The sequence below is a fragment of the Ursus maritimus genome, unplaced genomic scaffold (genome assembly GCF_017311325.1).
Source record: "Ursus maritimus isolate PB19 unplaced genomic scaffold, ASM1731132v1 scaffold_13, whole genome shotgun sequence".
Lineage (NCBI taxonomy): Eukaryota > Metazoa > Chordata > Mammalia > Carnivora > Ursidae > Ursus > Ursus maritimus.
The window spans coordinates 47774554-47800039 of NW_024423675.1; the positions used below are offsets into that span (position 1 = coordinate 47774554).

Sequence of the window (25486 nt, forward strand, 5' to 3'; positions counted from 1 at the left end):
CACAAAATTGAGTATTTTTAAAATTTTTTTTGGAAAGATTTTATTTATTTATTTAAGAGAGAGAGCATGAACCGGGGGTTGGGGGGGAGGAAGGGGCAGAGGGAGAAGCAGGCTCCCCGTGGAGCCCAATGCTGGACTTGATCCCAGGACTCTGGGATCACTATCCAAGCACAAGGCAGTCGCTCAACTGACTTAGCCACCCAGGCACCACAAAATTGTGTATTTTTAATAGAGATATTCCTCAAATTATTGGGCTTCATGCCCTACAAAAAAAATTGTTCTTTCTCTTTTTCATGTTAGGGTTTACACTGAGTATTAAATTAGATAAATAAAAAAGATAAAGCTTTAGGATTATGCCTAGAACAGGGAAAACACTCAATTAATGTTCATTAACATTATTATTATCAACTATCATAGGCAATTTGCTTGCGTTTATTTTTCCCGTTCCTGCATATGATTGAATATTTCATATCTTAAATAGTATGGCTTAGGGGTGTTTAAGAAAGAGCTTAGTATATTAATAGAATTTTCCACTCAGCAAATTTGGGAAGAGACATAGTATGAAATATATTAATTCAAATGTTAGACTTAATAGTACAAATCTAAGAAGGGGTAGCTTTTAGAATTTAATCAAGGCCACATTTGCATTTTGGTGAAATATCTAAAATACTTATTTAGAAAAAACTGTGGTACTATGCAGAGTAAACTTACTTAAATGAGATTTCATACTCTTGTCAGGTGGCTGTTGCAAGAGAGGATGAGTAAAGGAACTCACCAGAATTACACTAATCTTATCATATCTATACAGAAACATCTACATATTCAGGGACTTAGCAGTGTATACAAAAATGGCCATGCCATTTTCTAAGTCATAGTTTTGGGACATATGATAACTATTTTACTTCATAATGTAAAATCAATCATATTCATATGATATCCATTTTATTATTCATAATCAAATGTCATCATACCTTTTAATCACACACCTAAAAGTTAGACATAAGCTATCTCTATAAATTATGATTAATTACACAAAGAATCACAATAAATTAATATTATGGACTTGTGATTAAGCTCTACCTTTTGAATTTTCTATTTTATTTAAACAAAGTAGATAAATACATGCACCAGTTATGAATAAAATTCACCAGGAAAATATGACTTGTATTTCAAATAATAGGAGTTTGAATATTACCCTCACTGAATCATCAAGTCAATATAGAAATTCATTTCATGCTTCAAGATAAAACAAATTTAAGATAAATACACTAGAGTTGTCTCTAACAACAGCTTAAATCCTGAAGCAATATTAATGTATACACATGTAGAACTGCATCTTGGATGACTTTTAATATGAGATATATATTTTTCAATGTAATTTAAAGTCCTGTTCAGAGAAGAATGCTAGCTGTGTTTGTCTTGCCTTTTCTGAGTCAATCATGAAATCACCTCATGAATTAGCTGAGCAATAGTAAGAATGAGGAAATTGTTTCTTTCTGCTCTGCTCAATAGAGATAGAAAGGTGAGTAAGTTCTTTCCACCAAATGGCTCAAATCACAATGCCATTTCCTGCTTCATGCTGTGCCCATTTAGTAAAACTGAATTGGTCATCATATTCTTAGCATTGCTTTTCAGAGATGTCATACGCACTGCAGAAGAGCTGGGAAGGTAGCTGGTTGATCTCTCTTGATAGGACTTCCTCCTACAGCAGAGCTGGCTATTGAAATGCCTCCTGAAGTTTTCGCTGAGTAGATAAAGAGCAAATGGATTGACACAAGAATTGCAAAAGCTCAGAACACGGGCAAGTAAGGTGACAATCATGTGGCCTAGAGATGGGTCAATCTCATTATAATTGAAAGACCTATACATGTAGAGAATGTGATTTGGAAACCAACAGAAGACAAAGCAGCCCACAAAGACCAGCACAATTTTAGCCAGGCGCTTCCGTGTTTCCATCTGCAAATACAAGGAAACAGTCCCATTGGTTAAAATGAAAATGGAACCATCTGCATGCAAAACATCATGGTGCAAAAACAGTAAAACTTACCATGGCAAGCAAATGCATCCAAAAATACAAAAGTTATTTTCCTCAAAAAAGTGATGATTTCAACAGTTTGACAAAGCCTATTTTGGTCACTATACACTTTCATCTAAAAATACGTGACAGCCTCTACAAGACTGGATGATAAATTATTAATAAATGGCTATGTCTTCATGTTAAAACTGTGACCTATGAAAATTGTCTCTTATTTTCAACTACTTTCCTGTTGCTTACAGTCTTAGTGTGTTCACTTTAAATATAAATCATTTGTTTGTATTAAATCCACTGAATTAATGAACCACACAATATGCTTAAGATTAGATTTTTTTTAAATCAGGGTAATTGAAATACAGCATGACTTTTTAAATCCTTATTCCACAAAAACAAAAACAAAAACTTGGGATTTAAACTTCTGACTCACATAAATCAAAACCATCTGATGTAACTATCAATCCTATAAGTATTACTATGTTAGAGACCTTTAAAAATATAAAGACATTTTCTTTCTTTTCATAAACTTTACATACTGTGCTTACTGTTTTATAACAAAATCTTCAGGAATGTGATAGACAAAATTCAAATATTGGAAATAAATCTTTTAAATCTAAAAGTCATCTTCTAACATCTAGAGTCCAAGGTTTAGCTCATATTTGTCTTATTTTCTTAAATATTTAAATAAGGCCACATGAGTATGAAAACTTAATGTACCAAAGGATATTGATAGTAGGCAGAATGATATTTTCTGAGCTAAAACTATTGATAGTGAGTTAGAACATGCCAAAGAAAACTGTAGGGAGTGGTGATGCGAGAAGCAAATAGAGGTGTAGTAAAGAGGAGGCAAGCAAAATGTGGTACCCCAGATGTATCCTGGTGGCATGAATTAAGCAACCTGGCAATATCAAGGAGCTCAACTGTGAAATTTGTATTATGAAGCAGTGTCCACTCTAGCAGGTGGAGGATGGTGCAAGAACTTCACGGCAGCCTATACTTGGAGTCTCAAATGCACAGGCAGGCTTTTGGCATTGAGGTTATTTCTTAGCTGATAACAAGCCTAGTTACCCAGCCAGAGTTTATAAGTTCTAATAAAGAAATTCACAAAAACAAGGCAGCACTAAGGCCACTTTAAAACACCCAAGTGGAGGTGGGAGGGTAAGAGGAACTCAATTTTAAAAGCCAAAGCAAAAACTCAAATACCCTAATTGAGATACAAATTGGATCACAGAACAAAGGAACAAGCGCAGTGAGCTTATGACCTGAATTTTTTTTTTTGCTTCAATGATGGTAGATATTTAGATAATAAATCTATAAATTTATCTGCAAGTACTTTAGTGATTGGTTGATTTTTTAGCTTTTAAAGATGTGGATTTCTGATGTTGATGGTCATCAATAAATAGAAGTTACCTTCTTGAAATGTGATAATTTTCTGGTTTATTTGTGTTGTTTTTTGCATGAACATTTGCAGATAAGGAAAAGCCTTCAAAAACATTAAATTTTAATAGCTCTAAGCCCAGATGGGAGATAAGCTGGACTTCAGTGGACCTCTACACAGCTATAACATGGCGGCGTATTGCACATGGCTCCCCTCCTCCTCTCGGCACAACATCCCTTCTAGTTCAGGCTAATGCAAATCCCAACGCCCTGTGACTCTTCTAATCTTTCACGGTATTGAGAACCCACGAAATAGACCAGAAAATACCAGTTACTGCACCTGACCGACACACCCAGAACACAAACACACCTACCATGCTTACCTGTTTTTTAGTATGTTCATTGCATTCTCCAGGAAGATTATGTGCACTTTTAATTAAGGTCTTTGCAATATGATAATAATAAACGCTAATAACAGCAAGTGGTATGAGGAAATAGACCAAGAAGATGAGCACTGAATGAATCTTTGGGTGTAATTCATCCGTCTGAGGGTAGGGTATACATGCCGTGAAGTTGCCATTTTCCAAGCTATCGATGCGCGTTACTTCCGAAAACACGGCTTCCGGAACCGCCAGCAGCAGGGAGATCACCCAGATCCCCACCGCCTTCACACAGGTCCGCAGCACCGCTCCGGATGTCTGGATGTCCATGGGATTGACAATGGCTCTGTACCTGGAAAGACAACACGCCTCACATTACTCTCTTAGAAGGAAAATGTAAGGGGAGGGAGAAAGAGAGAGGAAGGAAGGGAGGAAAGAAGGAGGGAGGGAGGAAGGAGATCCTACTTGCTAATATTCCATTATCCCTTAGCTGTTTTGTAGTGTATGGAATACTTCAGATCTCCGATGTCTGTCTGTCTACAAGTCATTCCACTGCTTATTAGCACAGAAGACAGGAAGAGAAAGGGAAAGATTTTAAACTGTCATTCCCCAAATTGCATTGATTTGCTTACCTCTTTCACAAATCTTATTCTAAATCAATAATACTACAAAGTATCATCATTTATTGAATATTTTTATTTAAATCATTACATTTTCCAAAAAAAGCTATCACTACTGAAATTGCTATAATATACAATAACCCTAAAATATAAAATGTCTACAAAATAATGTTACTAAGTTCTATCTTGATACTCTTCTTCAACTTTTGAGCCTGAGTCACCCACATTTTTTCCTGAGGACATCAGTAAATCTTATAGACTAATCTAGACTGGGATTTCTGCCGTAATTCAATCACAAGTACTGAAAGAACTGAGGACGAAGTAATGTTCTATCTTTGCAGCTCAAATTTATTTCATTTTGAGACCTCATGAAATCTTCTCTTCCTATATAAAACTGTTGTAATGGTACAAGGAACCACACTCCAGGACACAGGGCTTAAACGATCCAAACGGCTAACTCAATCACACACTTAAGGGTAATAATAATGCAAACAAACCAAAATTATATGTGAACATCAAATCATTTGTATTTTTCTGAAAGTATTTCAGGTTACAGTGTACCTAGAAGGTTAACACAATACAGTAAAAAGTGATTTTAGTCAAATCTGAACCATTGTCTCATCTCTGATATCCTTTAGAAAATCACTTAAGGTCTTCTTCATCTGTAAGGTGGGGAGAAAACATTTCTCTTGAAGTTTCTTGATTATAAAAAAAAACAGGAAGAGCACCTCTTACTGTGCCTGCCAATTAGCAAAATAGTAACCATGCCATGATTCTATACCTTCTCCTTATTTACATTTGACTTAGTCTGGTGTCCTAAAAAATTCAGAATATTTCAAGTACCATAACAAGCAGGTAAGATCTTCTGAGGTTCTGTAAAGCTATTTCCCATTGCCCACAGGAAAGGAACAGCTCCCAGCCTGAGGGGAGCCTGTCTTCCTCCTCCCTGACTGGCATCAAGTGTCCTTCCCAAGCTCTCAATAAGAGAAAGTCCATATTTTTATCTAGAGAATCTTCTCATGTATAACAAGAAACATATAAATTTTAAAGTAGAACAACAGCAAAGGGCCTCAACACCAAATTAAATAAAGTAGCATGCATAATGCGTTTATTTTACCCAGACTTTGCACACGGCAGAACGTAGTAGGCATGTGTTCCCTCCCCATTCTGCTTAATTGTATGTTCTTAAGAAAGTAAAAGGAGAATTACAATCAGTAACTAGAATGAGCTATTTGTTTCTGTTTCTTTTAAATTTTTTATTAGATTAATACATTCAAAGAGGTTTTTGTTTTGTTTTGTTGTTGTTTTTGTTTTAATCAGAGAGCACTATGAGACGATAAAGAAAAATAGAAGCCCCTGATTTCATTTCAGGTCCTGCTCCTGGATTGAACCAATTTCACATCATTACCTCCGTATGTCTAAGAAATGTCCTTCTGCCACTGTCTCTTGAAATAAATATTATCGACATTTGTCTTGACATCCTGTTACAGAAGTGGAAAATTTTCTCTCTTATACCACCTCTATTCCTCCCATTACCAACTTCCTGATTTAGTATGCTATATTAAACGTTTATAAGAGAGTCACTATATTGTTATTATGAATAAACAAGTATCTCTCACTGCAGGATTAAGTAATATATTATGTTATCTTTCTTAAACATGTCTCTGATTTACCTAGAGTTGCTACTTGATCATTGCTTTGTTTGCACAATTTTCCATGTTCCTGAATTTACTTTTTAAAAAAATGTTCTTCTACCACCTTGCTGAATAATTGGAGTCCCAGTGCTTGAATCTCAATTCCTCTTTCTTCGTTTTTTTACTTTAACAAGCTCAGCTCCAACTTCTTTTTGGTTTTACTTTCTATGATAATTTATTAGCTTTAGCTTCCATTCTTTCTTCTGATTCTTTAAATTTCTATTCTCATATTTTTATTTTCTAGAAGTTCTTGTTTTCATGTCACCCTTTTGCATAGGTCCTATTCTTATGTTATGAATATATGTTCTTATTATATATGTATGGAAATAATTCAGAAAATTTTGTTTACTGCTCTTTTATAGTATAGTTTCAATAATAGCTAACAATAATAGTAGCACAGCTTCTCCAAAGTTTCAAGCAAAAAATTTTTTTTCTCATAATAAAATCCAAGTGAATAACTTGATCAATTAACTAGCTTTCCTTGTTAGATTGTTAGAAAACTCAAAGAATATTCTGAACTTTCCTTTATGGATTTTAAAAGGAGGAAAACAGGGGCACCTGGGTGACTCAGTCAGTTAAGCATCTGCCTTTGGCTCAGGTCATGATCTCAGGGTCCTGGGCTCAGGTCATGATCTCAGGGTCCTGGGCTCAGGTCATGATCTCAGGGTCCTGGAATGGAGCGCAGCATCAGGCTCCCTGCTCAGTAGGGAGTCTGCTTCTCCCTTTTCTTCTGCCTCTGCCCCTGACTCATGCTCTCTCTCTCTCCTTCAAATAAATAAATAAAATCTTAAAAAAAAAAAAAAGAGGGAGAGGAAAACAAATGTCACTCCCCTCCCCTTATTCCCACCCCATATCCAACCAGGTAAACATAAAGCATGTTAGGGAAACTGCGAAGAGGAATGAAAGTTATAACTCTTTCATTCTGACAAGATTGCCATAGTAGAGCTAGCAACAGGTCTAGAATTCTTGATTTAGGAGAAGTAAGAAATCTAGTGGGGGTGTAAGACATGGGTAGAGAAGGCCTTTCCAACAGGGATGATTCCTGGTCATGTCCTGCAAGAAAGGGAAATAGACTTTGGATCTTCCCCTAAATAATATACATGTGATGGAAAGGGGAGTACTGACAATTCTCTAAAGCCAGAAATTACAGTTTACAACAGATTACTGAAGTGTCATTATTAGTACTTAAACATCACATAATTGTCAGAGAATAAGTTTTACATTAATGTTTCATGTGCATCTTTGAAAGGAAAAAAATCAAACAATACAGTACAAATTAGTATGGACATGTTTAATCATTTTTCCTTCAAATACTTATAAAAATGTAGGAATGAAACAGTCCCTCAGTTTGCAAACTATGTCATTAAATTTAGTAGCATAATACATATGTGTGAAAAGTTTTTTTTTCTTTCAGATAGTCTCAGAAAGTTATCCCTAATGGAAAATTAGAAAATAATTAATCAAAAGGGATTAAAGAAAACATAATTACCATTCATGTGTTAAATATTAATAAATAGATATGCTTCTTCATTAATTTCTGTTTTGAATCTTGCACTTATCACATCTGTGTATAGTCTAAATTTAATGTAAAGGGATAATGGAATATAATCATATTATAAAATATATAATGAAAATTAGATCATTTTAGCTTATATGAAGTTATCTAAATATTTCAAAATCTCCATCTACACATTTCTATAAACCTATTAGTTATGTTATCCATAGTTTCTTTTCTTTTTCTTATCATACTTTCATTTATCAGAGGCCAACAAAGAGTTAAACGTGAACAATCTGACAAAGGCGAAAAGGTGTTGTGGAAGCAAGAGAAAGAGAAAATTTCAAAAAGAAGTATAGACCCTCTGTGACAAATACTCTAAAAACAAAAACGGAAACCTCCTTTTGCTTACCGTAGTATCTAAAGTGCCTAACACAATGCCTGACCCATAGGCATTTCTCAATGAACATTTGTTGAACTGATAAGGAAACGTGGTCTAAGCAGCAAGGAGATCACTTATGAAAAGCAGTTTTGGTAGAGTGCGGTGGTCATCGGATATTAGGTTAAGGGGAGAATGGACATTAGAGATGGAGACACAGTCTAGTCCAATAATGCCCAAGCTGGATCAATATTCAGAATCATCTAGAGCTGAAAACAGAGTATTAGGTTTCTCCCCAAACTTACTGGCACAGAGTCTCTAGGATGCAAAAATGTGAGGTTTTGCATTTTACTAAGATTTTCAAATGATTCTGACTATAAACCAGGTTTAGAAATCACCTTTCAAGAACATTGACTGTGGCAGTGAGCATCTTTCCACAAGACCCTTGTGAGCTTGTCTTGTGCAAAGGACATACATTCATCAATGGAGAGTATCTGGAATCTAGCGAAAGTTCAGTGTTAAGAATTAGATGCCTGCCTTTTATAGTATGTCACATCATGTTTTCCTTTTTTAAAAGATTTATTTGTTTGCGAGAGAGCGAGAGCGCATGCAAGCAGGGGGACGGGCAGAGGGAGAGGGAATGAGAGAATACGCAAGCAGACTCCCTGCTGAGCTTGGAGCCTGACACAGGGCTCCAACCCAGGACCCTGAGATCATGACCTCAGCCCAAATCAAGAGTCGACCATTTAACCAACCACCCAGGTGTCCCACATCATGCTTTTTTTTAATTTAAATTCAATTAGCCAACATATAGTACATCATTCATTAGTTTTTGACATAATGTTCAATGCTTCATTAGTTGCGTATAGCACTCAGTGCTCTCACCACATCATGTTTTAAACATATTTATAGCTTATAGCAATAAAACTTATTGTGAATTTATTATTTAAAAATATCTATTCAAGATCATAACAGAATGGCTAAAGCAATAATCTTTTAAACATAATGTAATAAGTGGGATGTCACTTTGGAAAGGATGAAAAATACCATATTCAATTACAGAGGGCTCAGCAATTCCATTTGTTCTCTACCCCTCTCCCCCAATTATTTTGTTCTTAACCCATTAAAGTGTATGATTTAAATGACATATGAAAGTGTCGCAAGAAGGAGAATGACAATGACAGATAATGTTGTTGAAGGCAACAGGTTGGAACTAGCCAGTCTATGATTAAAGGAATTGGAGAAGGCCTATACAAGGTAGAGAGCTCATTTTCATTCATTTTACAATAGGCTCATTTTGTTCTCCACTTCAGTGCCTATTATCTAATAATTAACTGCGTATGTGAATAAATATTGGTTTGAGTGAATGGGTTATTTGTCATCCTGACACACAGTTGACATAGTATAAGTAGTTACACAGCTACATACTGTTTAAAAATGCATATTATGTCATTTGATAAAATTATCCCGTGCAGTAAAATTAATTAAAGTACCCATTTTACAGAAAAATTCATTGAGATTAAGGGATTAAATGATGTTGAAATGATAGCCAGTAGGCAGATGACTCAGGATTCACACAAGACTATCTTGTGACTTCAGAGTCTATATTTTTTCAGTTTATGGCACATTGCAGAGGAAGCAACTGAAAAATTAAGTGCTTTATCTATTCTACTTATTTTTAGACATTTGATCTCCTTGTCCTTTAAAAGTCAGTGGTATTTTTAAATGGAAAGTCTTGACTTATGTCTGTAATCACGTTTTCTCAATTTAATGATCATTTTTATGGGAGAAACTAAGCCTCAACAGTACTAGCAAGTAACAGTTCATTTTTTTAAAGATTTTATTTATTTATTTATTTATTTATTTATTTATTTATTCGACAGAGAGAGAGAGAGAGCACAAGCAGTCAGAGCAGCAGGCAGAGGGAAAGGGAGAGGGAGAAGCAGGCTCTCTATCGAGCAGGGAGCCCAATGACGTGGGGCTTGATCCCAGGACCCTGGGGATCATGACCTGAGCTGAAAGCAGACGCTTAACCATCTGAGTCACCCAGGCACCCTCATTTCCTATTTTGTGAGTCATCTCTAAAAACTGCATTTTCATCAAATCCATGTAAATACCTACAGTCATTTCCAGGTCTACTCTCATAATCTAAAACTGGCTTCTCGTGAGATGTTTAATGCTTGGTTGTCTCTTAAAATGTGATTCTCTTCCAAAAATTAATTTAAATTAAATCACTTATTAAAATGTTTGTTTTCAAAATAATCCCCCTTAACTTCCACAAATAATAATAAAAGTAAAGAAGGTCTACATTGAAAGTTGAAACAATATTCTTAATGAAAATCTGCAGAAGACAGGAATCAAAACCTTAACGGCAAATAGCTGCATCAAGGGAAGGGCTAGGGATAAATAAGTGGTTATCATTTATTCTTGTTCCCCTTGAGGATCCATGAGTAACTGGAAATAGAAAATACTGCCTAGAAATCTTATCCAGCAGAGGGAACAAAAGATAAATAAATATTTCTTTTAAAGTTGCAAGGTGGAGGGGGCCGCCTGGGTTGGATAAGATAAGCATCGGACTCTTGATTTTGGCTCAGGTCATGATCTCAGGGTCTTGAGAGCGAGCCCATGAGCTCCGCGCTCAACGGGAAGTTTGTTTCTCTCCCTCTCCCTCAACCCCCCCACCCCGGCTCATGTGCACACACGCAAACTCTCTCTCACTCCCTTTCACTCTCTCTCTAAAATAAATAAATAAACCTTTGGGAAAAAAAAAGAAAATTAAATACTGCCTAGAACCTCAATAAATCGTAGCACTCACAAAGATAGGCTATGAACTTAATAACAATGAATATTTTGTATAAATAATTAAAACAGTAAGTTAAGAGATAGCTCATTAAGTTTGAACCTAGCAATATTAAGCTGGTTCATCACTTTGAAGCCTGGATCGAAACTGAAAACAACATTGATCAAACAGAAACAAATAAGGATACAGGAACAAAAACAACAATAAAAAGAAAAGGAAATATAATGAAGACATGTAACTTTTTGTATAGAAAATAAAGGAATGAACTTTCCAAATACCAGTGGTCAGTATATTTGGGATGTGGGTGGAGTTCTCCATAGAGCTGAAAATAATCTACTGGTTACATAAATATTATCTAAAACCTACATATTGATTCTAAAGTAAACATAATAATGAAAAGTAAATACACAACTATAGCATATAACTATCTTGTACTGAATATTGAATCAACTCCTTCCAGAAGGGAATCATCTACACCTCATATCAATATCTAATTTTCCAGAAATACAATAAATAAGCCAGTCAGGACTAATTAAAAAAGTGTAAGAACTTATTGAATGGAATATTATACAACCACAATAAAGGATAAGATCACGCCATTTGTGACAACATGGATGGACATAGAGGGTATTACACTAAGAGAAATAAGTCAGATTGAGAAAAACAAATACCATATGATTTATTTCATGTGTGATCCTGACAAACAAAACAAATGAATAAAAAAATCGAAATGCAGAATCAAACCTACAAATACAGAGAATGAGCTAATGGTTGCCAGAGGGAAGGGAGGTGAGGGGATGAGCAAAATGGGTAAAGGAGGGAGATACAGCTTCCAATTATGCAATGAATGTCACAAGAATAAAAGAAACAGCATAGGGAATATAATCAATGTTACTGTAATAGTGGTGCATTGTGACAAATGGTAGCTATGCTTGAGGTGAGCATAGCATAATATATAGAGAAGTTGACTCACTATGTTATACATCTGAAACTAATATAACATAGTATGTCAACTATACTCAGGTTTTAATTAAAAAAAAGGGGGGGGGCGCCTGGGTGGCTCAGTCGTTAAGCATCTGCCTTCGGCTCAGGGCGTGATCCCGGCCTTCTGGGATCGAGCCCCACGTCGGGCTCCTCCGCTGGGAGCCTGCTTCTTCCTCTCCCACTCCCCCTGCTTGTGTTCCCTCTCTCACTGGCTGTCTCTCTCTCTGTCAAATAAATAAGTAAAATCTTAAAAAAAAAAGAACTTTCCGAGAATGAGAAAGTAAAAATGCAATTAAAAATTTTAAAGACCTTGGAACTGGTCAACCCTCCTGAGGAATCAGCAACTGGAAGAACCAAAGTAAATTGTCATTTTTGTTCCTGAAACACACAAACAGGAACCATACTCCTGAGACAACTAACAATATGGGGAGTGCTGTTGAACTTCCCTATCTGACTTCCTGGCTCAGCCGGAGTAGATGGGCCCCTATTTAAATGTAGCACCACAGGCAAAAGACTGACAGGTACATCTTAGAGAGTCTTTGTTTCCACTGAGAAGTGGGTCCAATAGAATCAGCATAAATTATTAACTGAAAGTCTTGTCTGAGATGTTGCAACATGGAGTAGAGCGATAGGTAGAGCCCCGGAGACAGAACTCACTATCCAGCTGCCTCACCAATACTAGTGTCCCTTCCCCCTTTTTGATCTTTCTCCCTCAATATCCAGGTAGGGAAATAATAGGATCCCAGCTATAGACCCTCAGCTCTACAGTTGAGGACATTATTCTTAATTTGCAAATGAAGAAAATAGCCGCCTTATGAGCATGTGTTTTGCACCATCTTATCATCTTCTCCAACTAGAACATCTGAACTCAGCAGATGCAGGACTAGCACCCACATGCCTGGTGCATTCCTTCTTACTTACAGTGTGTCCCAAAAGTGTCAGATCAAGGTGGATGAATAATCTTCAAAAACTATAAAGTAATATATAAATTATGGCAGTAGTGTGAATATTGTAAAAATTACACAGTACCTCCAACGTGCGGGATTCCTTCTAAAGAGAAGGAAAAAGAGACATAAGCTAGAAGCATTTGAGACCAATGAATAAAAAATATCTGACTTATTGGAGTCAAATATAGCAACTTTTGTTAGTTGGTTAGGCGTCTGCCTTTGGCTCAGGTCGTGATCCCACAATCCTGGGATCCCATTGGGCTGCCTGGTCAGCAGGGAGTCTGCTTCTCCCTCTGCCCTTCACCCCCCTCATGCTCTCTCTCTTCTTTTTTTTTTTTTTAAGATTTTATTTATTTATTTGACAGAGAGAGAGACAGCCTGTGAGAGAGGGAACACAAGCAGGGGGAGTGGGAGAGGAAGAAGCAGGCTCCCAGCGGAGACCGCCGGGATCACGCCCTGAGCCAAAGGCAGACGCTTAAGGACTGCGCCACCCAGGCGCCCCCTCTCTCTGTCTCTTGCTCTCACTCTTTCTTGAATAAATAAATAAAATCCTTAAAAAAAAATCATACATATGAATTCAAATTAAAAACTAATAATGAAGAGCAGGTTATAATTTACCCTGTTTTATGACTTGATAAAAATAACACTGAGCACTTCTTATGGACAAATTGTCCTTTCTGCATCAGCAGCTAGAAAACTTGCAGACAAACCTGTGACTAAGAGTTTGTGATAGTATAGGTTACGTCATAGTCCTCAACTTTTATTTTTCCTCTACCTGGGTTTCGTCCCTTTTTTATTTCTCTCGTATGTTGTTTGCATCTTTATTTTTAAGCTCCCTTAAATTCTTTTAGAGCAAGTAGACAATAAGAAAGTCCTCACTCTGGTAAAATGCGTTATCTGTAGGGCAAGTGGGGAGTATTCTCTTAGGGAGGTATGGCTAGTCTGAACTCTCCAGAAGAGTTTAGAAATACACTCAAAGTGCTACGGTACGCACAGAGAAGCAAGGGCTTCTGGGTATACTACCCAGGGCTCTAGACCAAAGAAGAAGCATCTGCAGTTGGGGCCAGCTGGTCAATCAGTACCTGAGCTTCAGTCAGGAGTTTGGGTGAAAACCCTGGAAACAGATCATGGCATTCCTCCCCACCTCCATCACAGGACTGAGACTCATAAAAATGCTTCTGGCAGCCTAGAAAGTGTTAGATCCAGGGCCTACATTTGATCTGTTTCACTATTTTAACAAATAATTATACTGAAGAGAATATCTGTTTGCATGGGTATAATATCCAAGTAATGTTATTGATTCAACTAGCTCCATTATGGAATTAAATCTGATTATCTTAACCAGCAAACAAAAGCTTAAAACCATTTATATATTAGCACTAGAGTCAGATTTGGTGCAAAATTATTTTTGCATTCAATCCAACATTGCCTATTTAATATCAGAAAAACAACATAACCGGATACATTAAATTCATATTAATCTCACTTTTATTAATTTATAGATTTGTAATATTTAATTTATAAATGCATTTTAGTTAACACATAAAAAAGAATAAGAATTGATATCTAGTTTTACATTTGTAAATATATAAAATTATAAATAAAGTTTACAGTTCAGCGCTAAGAATTGAGAAATTTTTCCTGTAAAAGAAAAAGAAGAATTCATTCTTAAAAGTTATTTGCATTTTAATTAGGGGCTTTTAGAGGCCAAAGGTCTTCAAGAATCAAAGAAATTATATTCTAAGCTTGGAAATGAAGCTACTGTAACAGACAGTGACGGAGAGATCGAAATGCCAATCATAATTATGTTCATGGGACTTCACCCCCTCGGTATCACAGCACACATGTGAGGGTGTGAGAGTGTGTGTGCGTGTGTGTGTGTTTTGTTTTGTTTTGTTTCGGTTTTCCTGTTGCCACAACTACTACTGAATTTTGACTTTGAGATGTTTCTTTTATTTTACAATCACATTTTATGATGTTCTTTGCTTTTGTTGAATCTAATGAATCAGCTTTTGCAATCATTTTTTCTTTTTTACTCTTGGGTGCTTTGTTTCAAACTGAACTCAGTCTACCATTAGTAGGAAAAATCATTAATAATTTCTTATATTTAGAAAAGCAATAATGTGGCTTAATGGTGAAGAGTATGGGCTTTGAACTGAGCTCAAATGCTGGCTCCATCATTGTGAGATCATTAAAATGTTGCTTAATTTCAAGACTTAGTTTTCTTTGCTTTAAAATGATATTAATATTAATACCTCCTTCATAGTGTTGTGAGGGTAATGAACTCCCATACAAAAGCACAGTGCTAAGGGAGATTAGTCTTCTACTTGTTATCAAATTCACAGGAAATCAAAACATTTGCTTAAATAAAATGTGAGGAGATCAAGTACTTATCAACACTTAATTACTATGTTCTTTTTTTTTTTTAATAATTTTGTTCCAAGATTTTATTTATTTATTTGACAGAGACAGCCAGCGAGAGAGGGAACACAAGCAGGGGGCATGGGAGAGGAAGAAGCAGGCTCCTAGCAGAGGAGCCTGATGTGGGGCTCGATCCCAGAACGCCGGGATCACGCCCTGAGCCGAAGGCAGACGCTTAACAACTGCGCCACCCAGGCACCCCTAATTACTATGTTCTGGAAGAAAAGTACAAGTGTAGACAATATATAGGAAAACATTTCCAAACCATTTTAATTGAATATTGGAATGTATTGGGTCGTTTCATCACCAGTGATTCCAGTTCCTTGATTTATAATTCTAAAACACACACTAATAAGCAAGAGTAGAATCTGGACCAAGTAAAAGAGGCAACCCACCTTTTTTTATCCTTAGTAAGTTAACTGTGCTGCATTTACAGAGTACTCAACACACGTAACAAACCGAAAAAGTCAGTAGGTACACGAGGAATAGCAAGTTCTCTCAGCTTGGTCAGAGCCAATTTACCTGTGGGTCTCCATGATAATAGATTGAAAAAAAATGGTGTGAAATAAACTCAAGCCTTGGATCTTGCTACTCATAGAAATAAAAGCACAATGATAGTAATTTTAACTACTGTTAGTGATGACTATTCATTAAGTTTTATTCTAATCATTAAGTAGAATTTTTTTAACTTTCTAATTAAAATGGGTCCTATAAGGAAGGGCAGTTAAACTAAAAAGTCACATTTTAATTATAGGATTCAAAAAAAGACTTCATAAAAGTTAATAGAAATGGTATCATATTAGCAAGCTGAGGTGCATACATAACCCAAAGTCAGCTATTTTTATAAGAATGTGGTTTTTAGAAAGAATATGACACACACCAAAAAGCTGATAACACTTGGTTTAAAAAGACAGAAGCTCTCAACTCCCCAGTGATCATTGTCTTTCCTTCATTGAAAAATGGCTCTTCAATGCCAGAGTGATGGAAGGGTATTGTTACAAATACCAGGAAATTTAGATGGACTCATTTTCCATTAATAACAACATGTAAATTGAAGAAGAGGAGAGTGAACAACACCTTAATCATCCAAGTCCAGTTGTTTGTCTAAATAGCTGAAGTTCATACCCTGACCCCAAGGGAATTAGACCAGGGCTCCATGCACAGTTGCCTAATTGGATATTTTGTCTCCACCCCCATCCAGACATCCCTCCTGCTTAAATGCTTGAAAGCATGATGATAGGGAGACTGAGGTAGGGGCAGTGGACCAGGAGTCAGCAGGCCTGGATTCTTCTCTCTGTTCTGCCAGGGTAACTTACATTCCCTGGGCCTCAATATCTTCACCCAGAGAATGACATAGTTGAAATTAGCTGATCCACAAGGTAGGATAATGGACACTTCCCATGATTAAAATATGCGAAAAGCAGATTTGATATCAAAAACGTATTTTTGCAACACCATTTTAAGACACTAAAATTTGGTACCTACCTGTTGGGGGGGGTCACTTGACTTGAGGTATTAAAACAAGAATGTGAAGTCATCTGTCTGAAGAGCATTTACTATTGTAGTTGTTTGACTTCAAATAAATAACAGAATTTAGTTAATAAGTGTAAACGATATTTCCCCATTTGAAAAAATCTCAAAATCAAACATCTCCCTAATATTAAGTCAAATATTCTTACCAATCAGGTTATCAAAGTACTGAATAAGGAAAGTGCACTTCTAAAATTCTGGCACACAAGAAAAGCTTCTACATAATATTTGCACTGTTGCCCAATTATTCTAGTTTTTCTATGAAATAGATAACAAAGATTTCCAAAGTGTGTGCAGGGAAGGAGGAAGACTAGAAATGTGCAATCCTAAAACTACTTTCCAATTTTAAAAAAACAATGTTAATTATTTTAAAAGTAATAATTTTCTTATATACTTTTTCAAGCTTCACAGCTCAGTCCGTTTTAACTCCTTTTACTCCAATTCCCACATACACTCTCTCTCCCTCTCTCCTTGCCCCTCCCCAGCCTTTCCGAACTCCCCTTTTTCCCTCCAGGGGCACTCCTACCCTTCTCCACCTCTTTTCCAGACCACACCACCACCACCTGCGCCCTTACCTGTCGGCGCTGAGGGCAGTGAGAGTGAACACGGAAACCCCCACGGAGGTGAGCTGGATGACCGGGATCAGTTTGCAGCCCACCTTCCCGAACATCCACTCGTCAAAGAAGTAGCGCGAGGCATCCACCGGGACGCAGGTGAGCAGCAGCAGCAAGTCCCCGGCGGCCAGGTTAGAGATGAAGATGTTGGGGACGCTCCTCATGGCGCTGTTGGTGATGAAGATCTTCACCAGCACGATGTTGCCCAGCAAGCCCACGGTGATGATGAGCAGGTGGAGGGACGGGATCACGCAGCGGATCGCGAACTTGGCGCTGGTCCCGTCGGAGGCGGGCAGGAAGTCCCGCTCATACACCCCGGGAACCAAGACGCTGGGATTCTCGTCCGCGGTCTGGGAGAGGTTGCAAAGAGACTTGGGGGGCATGTTCTCCTTTCCAGAAGAGTCCACTGGAGTTTTCATGCGCCTGGGTGCCCTGAAAAGTGCAACACGCACTTGGGCTTAATCAATTTCCCTCTCACAGGAACAAGTTTACTGCCTGGGGAGAGCTAGTCACACTGCCGCGTCCCAAAGAGGACCGGGCCTTGGTGAGAAGTCCGTTCACGCTCCGGAGCTTCACTTCTGGAAGGGGCGCATTGGCGCCTGCTGGCTCCAAATTAAAAAAAAAAAAAAAAGGCAAAGCAGTTGCGTCTTTGTTCTAATCCTCAGTGGTTTATTTTCCTTTATAGCTAGGGGAGAACAGTCCTTTTGCGAACAAAGTTTTATCCCTCCGGAATTAATAAAAGTACCTGTCCGACGGTTCTCAGGGAGGGGAGGAAGTCATCCTGCCGCTGCCCAGCGAACCTCAGCTGAAATCCTGGGAACTAGCGGAGGGGCGGCTGGCACTTTGCTCTTTCCACAGCTTTGCTCGTGTGTCTGCAGCTCCTGCTGGAATGTATGGAATTGAAGGGGATCTGAGTCCTCTCTCTCACTCTGTGCCCCTGCATAGTTCCATCCTTACCCGCCTCCGAGCGGGAGGAGCCCCAGTGTGCGAACCTCCGAATTCAGGGGCTGAGCTGGCAAGGCTAGAACACTGAATTTGGGAAAGAGAATGAGTGACAAAGGATGGAGCAAATGAATGGAATTCCCTCCCCACTCTTCTTCCTTGATCCAATTTTTTCACCCTAAATAGGGAAACTCTTTCCAACATCTGGCATATTAGTTTTAAACATATTTTATTGAAATATAGAATGCATAAGGTACACAATTCTTCGATGTTTAGCTTAATCTAACCACCATTCAGAACCTACAATCTAACCACTATCCCTTGAAGTGACCACTATTTATTCTGCCTTTTATCATCTAAGATTAGTTTGCTGCTTTTGAGCATCTTATAAATGGAACCATTAAGTATTTAATCTTGTGTCCAGTTTCTTTCACTCAACATTATATCCTTGAGGCCCACTCGTGATTGTGTGTGTGGCATTTTTCATTGCTGCAGAATATTCCAGTATAAATGTACCACTGTATTTATCCCTTCTAAAGTTGACATTTGGATTCTTTACAGTTTTAACTAATTTGGACGATGTTTCCATTAATATTCTTTGCCTGTCTACTGGTGCACATTTGAATCCCAGGTGTAGATTTTTTAGATCACAATGATTGAATGTGTTTAACTTTAGCAGAAATGGACAATTTTCTAAAGTGAATTCCAACTATTTTTCTTTTGGAAACTTGCTGGACAATATCTACTAAGGCTGAACATATGAATGCCCATGACTGAGCAATGCTACCCCTAAATATATACTCAGTACAAATATAATGCACTATTTTTTTAGTTTCAGGTGTACAAGAGAGTGATTCAGCAATTCCATACATAACTCAGTGGTCATGATGATAAGTGTGCTCTTTAACCCCATCACCTGATAACGCTATTTTAAATAGGATGTTCCCAAAACCAAAATGACTTTCCAAATTAACACCATCTGAGTTTAATGTAAACTTCTCAGAAGTAGCACAGTTCTGAAGTTAGCCAAATAACACTCTTCATTAGAAATGACATTAGGCTGGTTCTTGGTTAATAAAGAATTTGTGTGATAAGAAAATTAGTCAAGAACTACCTACGATGATCTAGCCATGAGCTGATGAAGTGTGCCAACCCATTTCTAAAATATAAGCAATTTTTCAAATATTTCTGGCCAATAACAGCATTTAATTATCATAGTTTCATTAGACAAGATTTGCACTACAGTCAATTTTATATTTTCTAACTTGATTATAATTCCTTATCATAGTCTTCTTGGATTTCATTACTTACTTTGCTATTAGGTTAAGGTTGGCTAAATGTAGTTAAGTTTGAAAATATGTATATAAATCACTTTTATATATATATCAAGGCAATTAATATTACATATAAGTTGAGAATTTCTCCGGGAATTTTATCTTCAAAGTTATTTAAATTGTATCTTTTAACATCCATTCTTATTATGCAAAATAAGTTAACTAGCAAATCAATCTTCTATATTATGAAATCTCTCACTTTCAAACTGCAACTATCCCATTCTAATCTTTTTTATATGAAAACATATCGTAGTCTAAATTGCTGTATGAATATCTGTATTCTCCTCTGACTGTGTCTGATGATCCTAAGCATTTAGATGAGAAAAATGTTTAGTCTAAAAACTGGATTAATAAATATCCAATTGCTTGGCATTGTAGAAATGAGGTATCTAGATTATTGAAATTTTTGCATTTTAAGTGAATCCATATGTATTTACTCAAAGTCTTAGGTTCATGAGATTGGAGAGTGTAATGAATGCTTTAATAATAATAGCCTTACTGATATTTTATTAAAATATTATAAAGTTATTATACTTATGTATGTATTATTTAGATATATCACAAAATTACATATAGGTGCACGGGTATTGTCTCATTTGTATGGGGACAATTTTTTTTTTATTATAGTCAATGTTCTATACATCACATTAGGTTCCTTAGAGTTACATCTAATTTAACGTTTATAAGTATTCTATGAGGTACATATTTGAGTCTTAATTTTACATATGAGATGATCAAAACTCATAGAGGCAAGATAACTTGCTTAATTTCCTAAAGAGTTTAGTAATACTGTATTTTGAAGCTTATTAAATTTGACTTCAAAGTCCACTGTAACTCATTCTTCCAAGAGAATAAAGTGTGGGAAAAAATGTGATTTCTATATAATTGAGGGACACCTTTTTAATACTGAAGAATTCAATGTTTATAAAATATATAATATACATTTCATTGCCCTAAAATGAACAAAATCTATTCGGAAGTATATATAAACATTCTTTGTTATTTAAAATTCATGCAAATAAGCTGGAAATCAGAACCAAAAAGAAAAAAAGAAAAAATCAGTCAATGGAAACTAAACCAATAATGATACAGATGATACAGTAAATAGATAAGGATATTAAAAATGTAACTAAAACCTTATACCATGTGTTTGAGAAGGAAGAAGAAAACATTAGCATTAACACAGAGAAATAGTGACTATAAAAAGACATATTCAATTTCTACAGAGGAAAAAACAATGTCTGTGATGGGAAATAAATTTTATAGGATTAAGAGCAGATCAAACACTGCAGAAAAGATCAGTGAATTTGAAATGTAGTAATAGAAATTATCCAAAATAAAATACTGAGAGAAAAAAAAAAACTGGAAAAAAAAAAAAAAAGAACAGTGTATCAATGCACTGAGGGAAGCATTCAGTGGCCTAATCTTTCTGTAATTAGGTTCCTGAAGGACAGGAGAGAAAAAAATTAAAATAGTGGCTCTGTATTTTTTCACATTCGATGAAAGCAAATACCAGGCGGAAGAAACATGAAGAAAATTCTACGAAGAAGAGAAACTGGAAGCTTTCCCACTAAGATTGGGAACAAGGAAAGGATGATCTCTTTCACTACTTTTATTCCACATTGTACTGGAAATCTTAGCAATGCAATAGGGCAAGAAAAGAAAATGAAAGGTATACTGATTAGGAAGGAGGAAATGAAACTGTCACTGTTCAAAAATGGCAAGATTATATAGACAACCCAAAAAATTCAGCAACAACAAAAACTTGCAACTAAAAAGCAATTGTAGCAAGGTTGCAGGATACAAGGTTAATATATAAAAGTCAATTGGTTTTTTATATACTAGCAGTGAATAAGTGGAATTTGAAATTAAAAATGCAATACCAGTTACCCTAGTATCCCCAAAATAAAATACTTGTACAAATCTGAAAAAAGATATATAAGATCTATATGAGGAAAGCTATAAAACTCTTATAAAAGAAATCACATAAATAAAGGAATGAAATAAATGGAGAGATATCCACATTCATGGATAGGAAGACTCAATATTTTTAAGATATCATTTTTTCCCAACTTGATCTACAATGCAATATCAGTCAAAATCTTAAGTTAATTTGTGGATATTGACAAAGTGAATCTGAGGTTTATACAGAAAAGCAAAAGACCCATAATATCCAACACAATATTGAAAAAGAACAAAGTCAGAGAATTTACACTACCTGACTTCAAGATTTACTATAGAGCTACAGTGATCAAGACAATATGGTATTGGCAAAAGAATAAACAGATAAATCAATGGGATAGAATCAAGTGTGCAGAAATAGGTTCACATAAATATAGTCAACTGATATCTGACAAAGAAGCCAAGGTAATACTATGGAGCAAAGATTGTCTTTCAGCAAATTGTGCTAGAAAAAAAAATCCATGTGCAAAAAAAAAAAAAAAAAAAAAGAAAAAATCAAGACGCAGACCTTATACCCCACACAAATTAACCATCAACCTAAGTGTAAAACATAAAACAATAAAACTCCTAGAAGTAACATAGGAGAAAACCTAGATGACCTTGGATGCAATAATTTTTTAGATACAATATCAAAAGCCCAATGCATAAAGAAAGAATCAATAAGATTGACCAAATTAACGAGTTGAAATCATATACTTCTGCTCCGCAAAAATACAGTCAAGAAAATGAGAAGACAAGCCACAAACTGGGAAAAAAATATTTCTAAGACATATAGCTGGTAAATGATTGTTATCCAAAAATACTTAATACTCAACAATAAAAAAACCAAAAAACCCAGTTAAAAAGTAGGCAAAAAATCTGAACAGATAGCTTTTCCACCCACTCCCCACTCCCCAGCACGCCTTCTGGCTGCATACCACTTACTTCCAGCTGTGAGCTCCTGCTAGGCTAGCACTACCATCAACTCTCTCCAGCCATTGTCATGATCATCTACTGGGATCTTGTCAGCCATGATGAGCTGGGTTGTGCCTGGAGGTGGAGGGGAATATGGCCAGTAAGACAGTAACTCTGATGAGTCGCTCATTGGTGAACCTGCCTTCACTGCAGGCCCCAAGGGCAAACGTACCCAAAGCACAGGAATCACTGGTGTTGATATTGTCATGAACCATCACAAGGAACCAGAGTCACAAAAGAAACCCCCAAGAAGTACATCAAAGACTATATGAAATCAATCAAAGGCAAACTTAGATTAATGACCATAGTGAGTAAAACCTTTTATGACAGGGGCTACAGGACAAATCAAGCACATCCTTGCTAATTTCAAAAACAACCAGTTCTTTATTCATAAAAACATGAACCCAGATGACACGGTTGTTATCCTGGAGCACCATGAGGATGGTGTGACCCCATATGTGATTTACTTTAAGGATGGTTTAGCTGTGAAAAAATGTTAACACATTTGGCTACTACTTTGGATGTTATCACCTGTTGTCATAACTGACTGCTGCTTTTCATCCACACAACACCAGGACTTAGACAAAGGGACTGTTGTCATCTTGAGCTCTTCATTTATCTTCACCTTGATTTATTCAGAGCAGAGGCATTGTTTTTAAGGGGAAAAAATGTCATGTAGGTTGTCAAAAAATAAAAAGCACTTAAATTCAAAACAACAACAACAACAAAACGAGATACCAGTACACACCTATTAAAATGGCCAAAACCCAAAAAACTGATAACACCAAACAATAATGAGGATGTGAAACAACAGGAACTCTCATCTATTGCTGCTGGAAATGCAAAATGCTCCAGCCACTTTGGAATACAGTTTGGACTTTCTTACAAAACTAAATATGTTCTTACAAAATGTATCAGTTGTACTTCTTAGTATTTACTCAAATGAATTGAAAACTTAATGTCCACACAAAATCCTGCATATGGAAGTTTACAGCAACTTAATTCATAATTGCCAAAACTTGGAAGTAACCAAGATGTCCTTCAGTAAGTGGACATATAAAATATGGTATATACAGACAATGGAATGTTATTCAGCCCTAAAAAATGAGCTATGGGGGCACCTGGGTGGCTCAGTCAGTTAAGTTACTACCTTCGGCTCAGGTCATGATCCCAGGGTCCTGGGATCAAGCCCTGCATAGGGCTCCCTGCTCAGCAAGGAGTCTGCTTCTCCCTCTGCCTCTCACCCTGCTCATGCTCTCTCTCTCTCTCTCAAATAAATAAATAAATATAAAAAATGAGCTATCAAGCCAGGAAAAGATATGGAAGAAACTTAAATGCATCTTACAAAGTGAAAGAAACCAATCTGAAAAGGATACATATTGTATGATTCCAACCGTGTGATATTCTGGAAAACACAAAACTGTGGAGACAGTAAAAGGATCAGTAGTTGCCAGAGGTTACCTTATGGAGGATGGAGAGGAAAAGAGGCAGTGCACAGAGACTCTTGAGGATGGTGAAACTACTCTGTATGATATTGTAATGGCGGGTGCATGCCATTATACACTTGTCAAAAGCCATAGAAAACACAATGCCAAGGGTGAACTCTAATGTAAATTATGGACTCCGGGTGATAATGATCTGTCAATATAGATTTATTAATTATAACAAATGTATCAACCCATGCAGGATGTTGATAGTGAGGTTGTGCACACACGAGGGGAGGGAATGTAGAGAAAATCTCTGTAACTTTCAATTTTTGTGTGTGTGAATCTAAAGCCACTTTAAAAATTGCTCTTAAAGGGGCTCCTGTGTGGCTCAGTCAGTTGAGCGACCAGCTGTGGATTTCAGCTTAGGTGGTGATCTCAGGGTTATGATCTCACAGGTGGTTAGATGGAGTCTTACCTGGGGCTTTACGCTCAGCGGGGAGTCTGCTTGAGATTCTCTCTCTCCTCTCCCTCTCCCCATCCTCCTCCACACTCTCACTCTCTAAAATAAAGAAAATAAAGCTTTTTAAAAATTGCTTTAAAAATAAAGTCTTTTTAGGGGCGCCTGGGTGGCACAGCGGTTAAGCGTCTGCCTTCGGCTCAGGGCGTGATCCCGGCGCTATGGGATCGAGCCCCACATCAGGCTCCTCTGCTGTGAGCCTGCTTCTTCCTCTCCCACTCCCCCTGCTTGTGTTCCCTCTCTCACTGGCTGTCTCTAGCTCTGTCAAATAAATAAATAAATAAAATCTTTAAAAAAAAAAAATAAAGTCTTTTTAAAACAAAATAGGATAAAATCGTATTTAGTTATAAAGTGTTGCATGTTACGTAGATACTTATGTTTGTAAGAACTCCTTGATCGAATTATCTGTTCTATATTTTAATGTCAAAAGAAGTCTTATTTGGGATTGTTTTTGTTTTTTTAAATAAACCCTACTTATGACTTCAAAAAAGGTACCAAGGTACATCATAATCAAAACAGCATTCAGTGAGAAAGAGATTTTGCACAAGGAAGAGAGAAGCTATGAAAGCAGAGAAGCTTTCCCTAAGAGAATTTACTGTATCAGGAACAGAGTATGAGGAAGTTCAAGCTGAAAGACCCTGTTGAAAACAATGAAGCAAAAAAAGTGAACCTGACAGTAGTTCAAATCCACATGAAAAATCAAAGAATGTGGGTAAATTTAATTAGAAAGGACAGCACATGCATAGTCCTTCCTTTTTCTTCTTTTAACTTATTTTAAAAAGCAACTGTACACAGCAATACGTATAAAATTGTATTGTTGGGCCTATAATATACACAAATATAGTAATATTTGACAATTAATGCACAAAATAGGTGGGTGGGAACAGAACTATATAGGAGTAGGAAAAAGACACCAGACAAATCCGTAAGAACAAATAAAGAGAATCCACAAAAACAACTGAAAAGAACCAGGAATGGTAAATAGGAAAGTTACTGTAACAAACAATATTGACATACTTGCTCTTTCTTCTTCTCCCAGCATCTTTAAAAGGAATAACTACATAAAGTAAAAATTAT

General features: G+C 36.5%; 1 protein-coding gene and 1 pseudogene across 1 annotated transcript; one reads left to right on the forward strand and one right to left on the reverse strand.

Annotated features, from left to right (window-relative positions):
- Nucleotides 1-1554: 1554 nt before the first annotated feature.
- On the reverse strand, nt 1555-18521 carry NMBR (neuromedin B receptor). Its single transcript, XM_008695050.2, has 3 exons — nt 17235-18521; nt 3793-4141; nt 1555-1956 (listed from the first exon to the last, which is right to left on the reverse strand). The coding sequence occupies exons 1-3, from the start codon at nt 17690-17692 to the stop codon at nt 1555-1557; spliced, it is 1209 nt and encodes a 402-aa protein (XP_008693272.1). The 5' UTR covers nt 17693-18521.
- A 2555-nt stretch (nt 18522-21076) lies between these two features.
- Nucleotides 21077-23102, forward strand: LOC103666983 (annotated as a pseudogene).
- The last annotated feature ends 2384 nt before the right edge of the window (nt 23103-25486 follow it).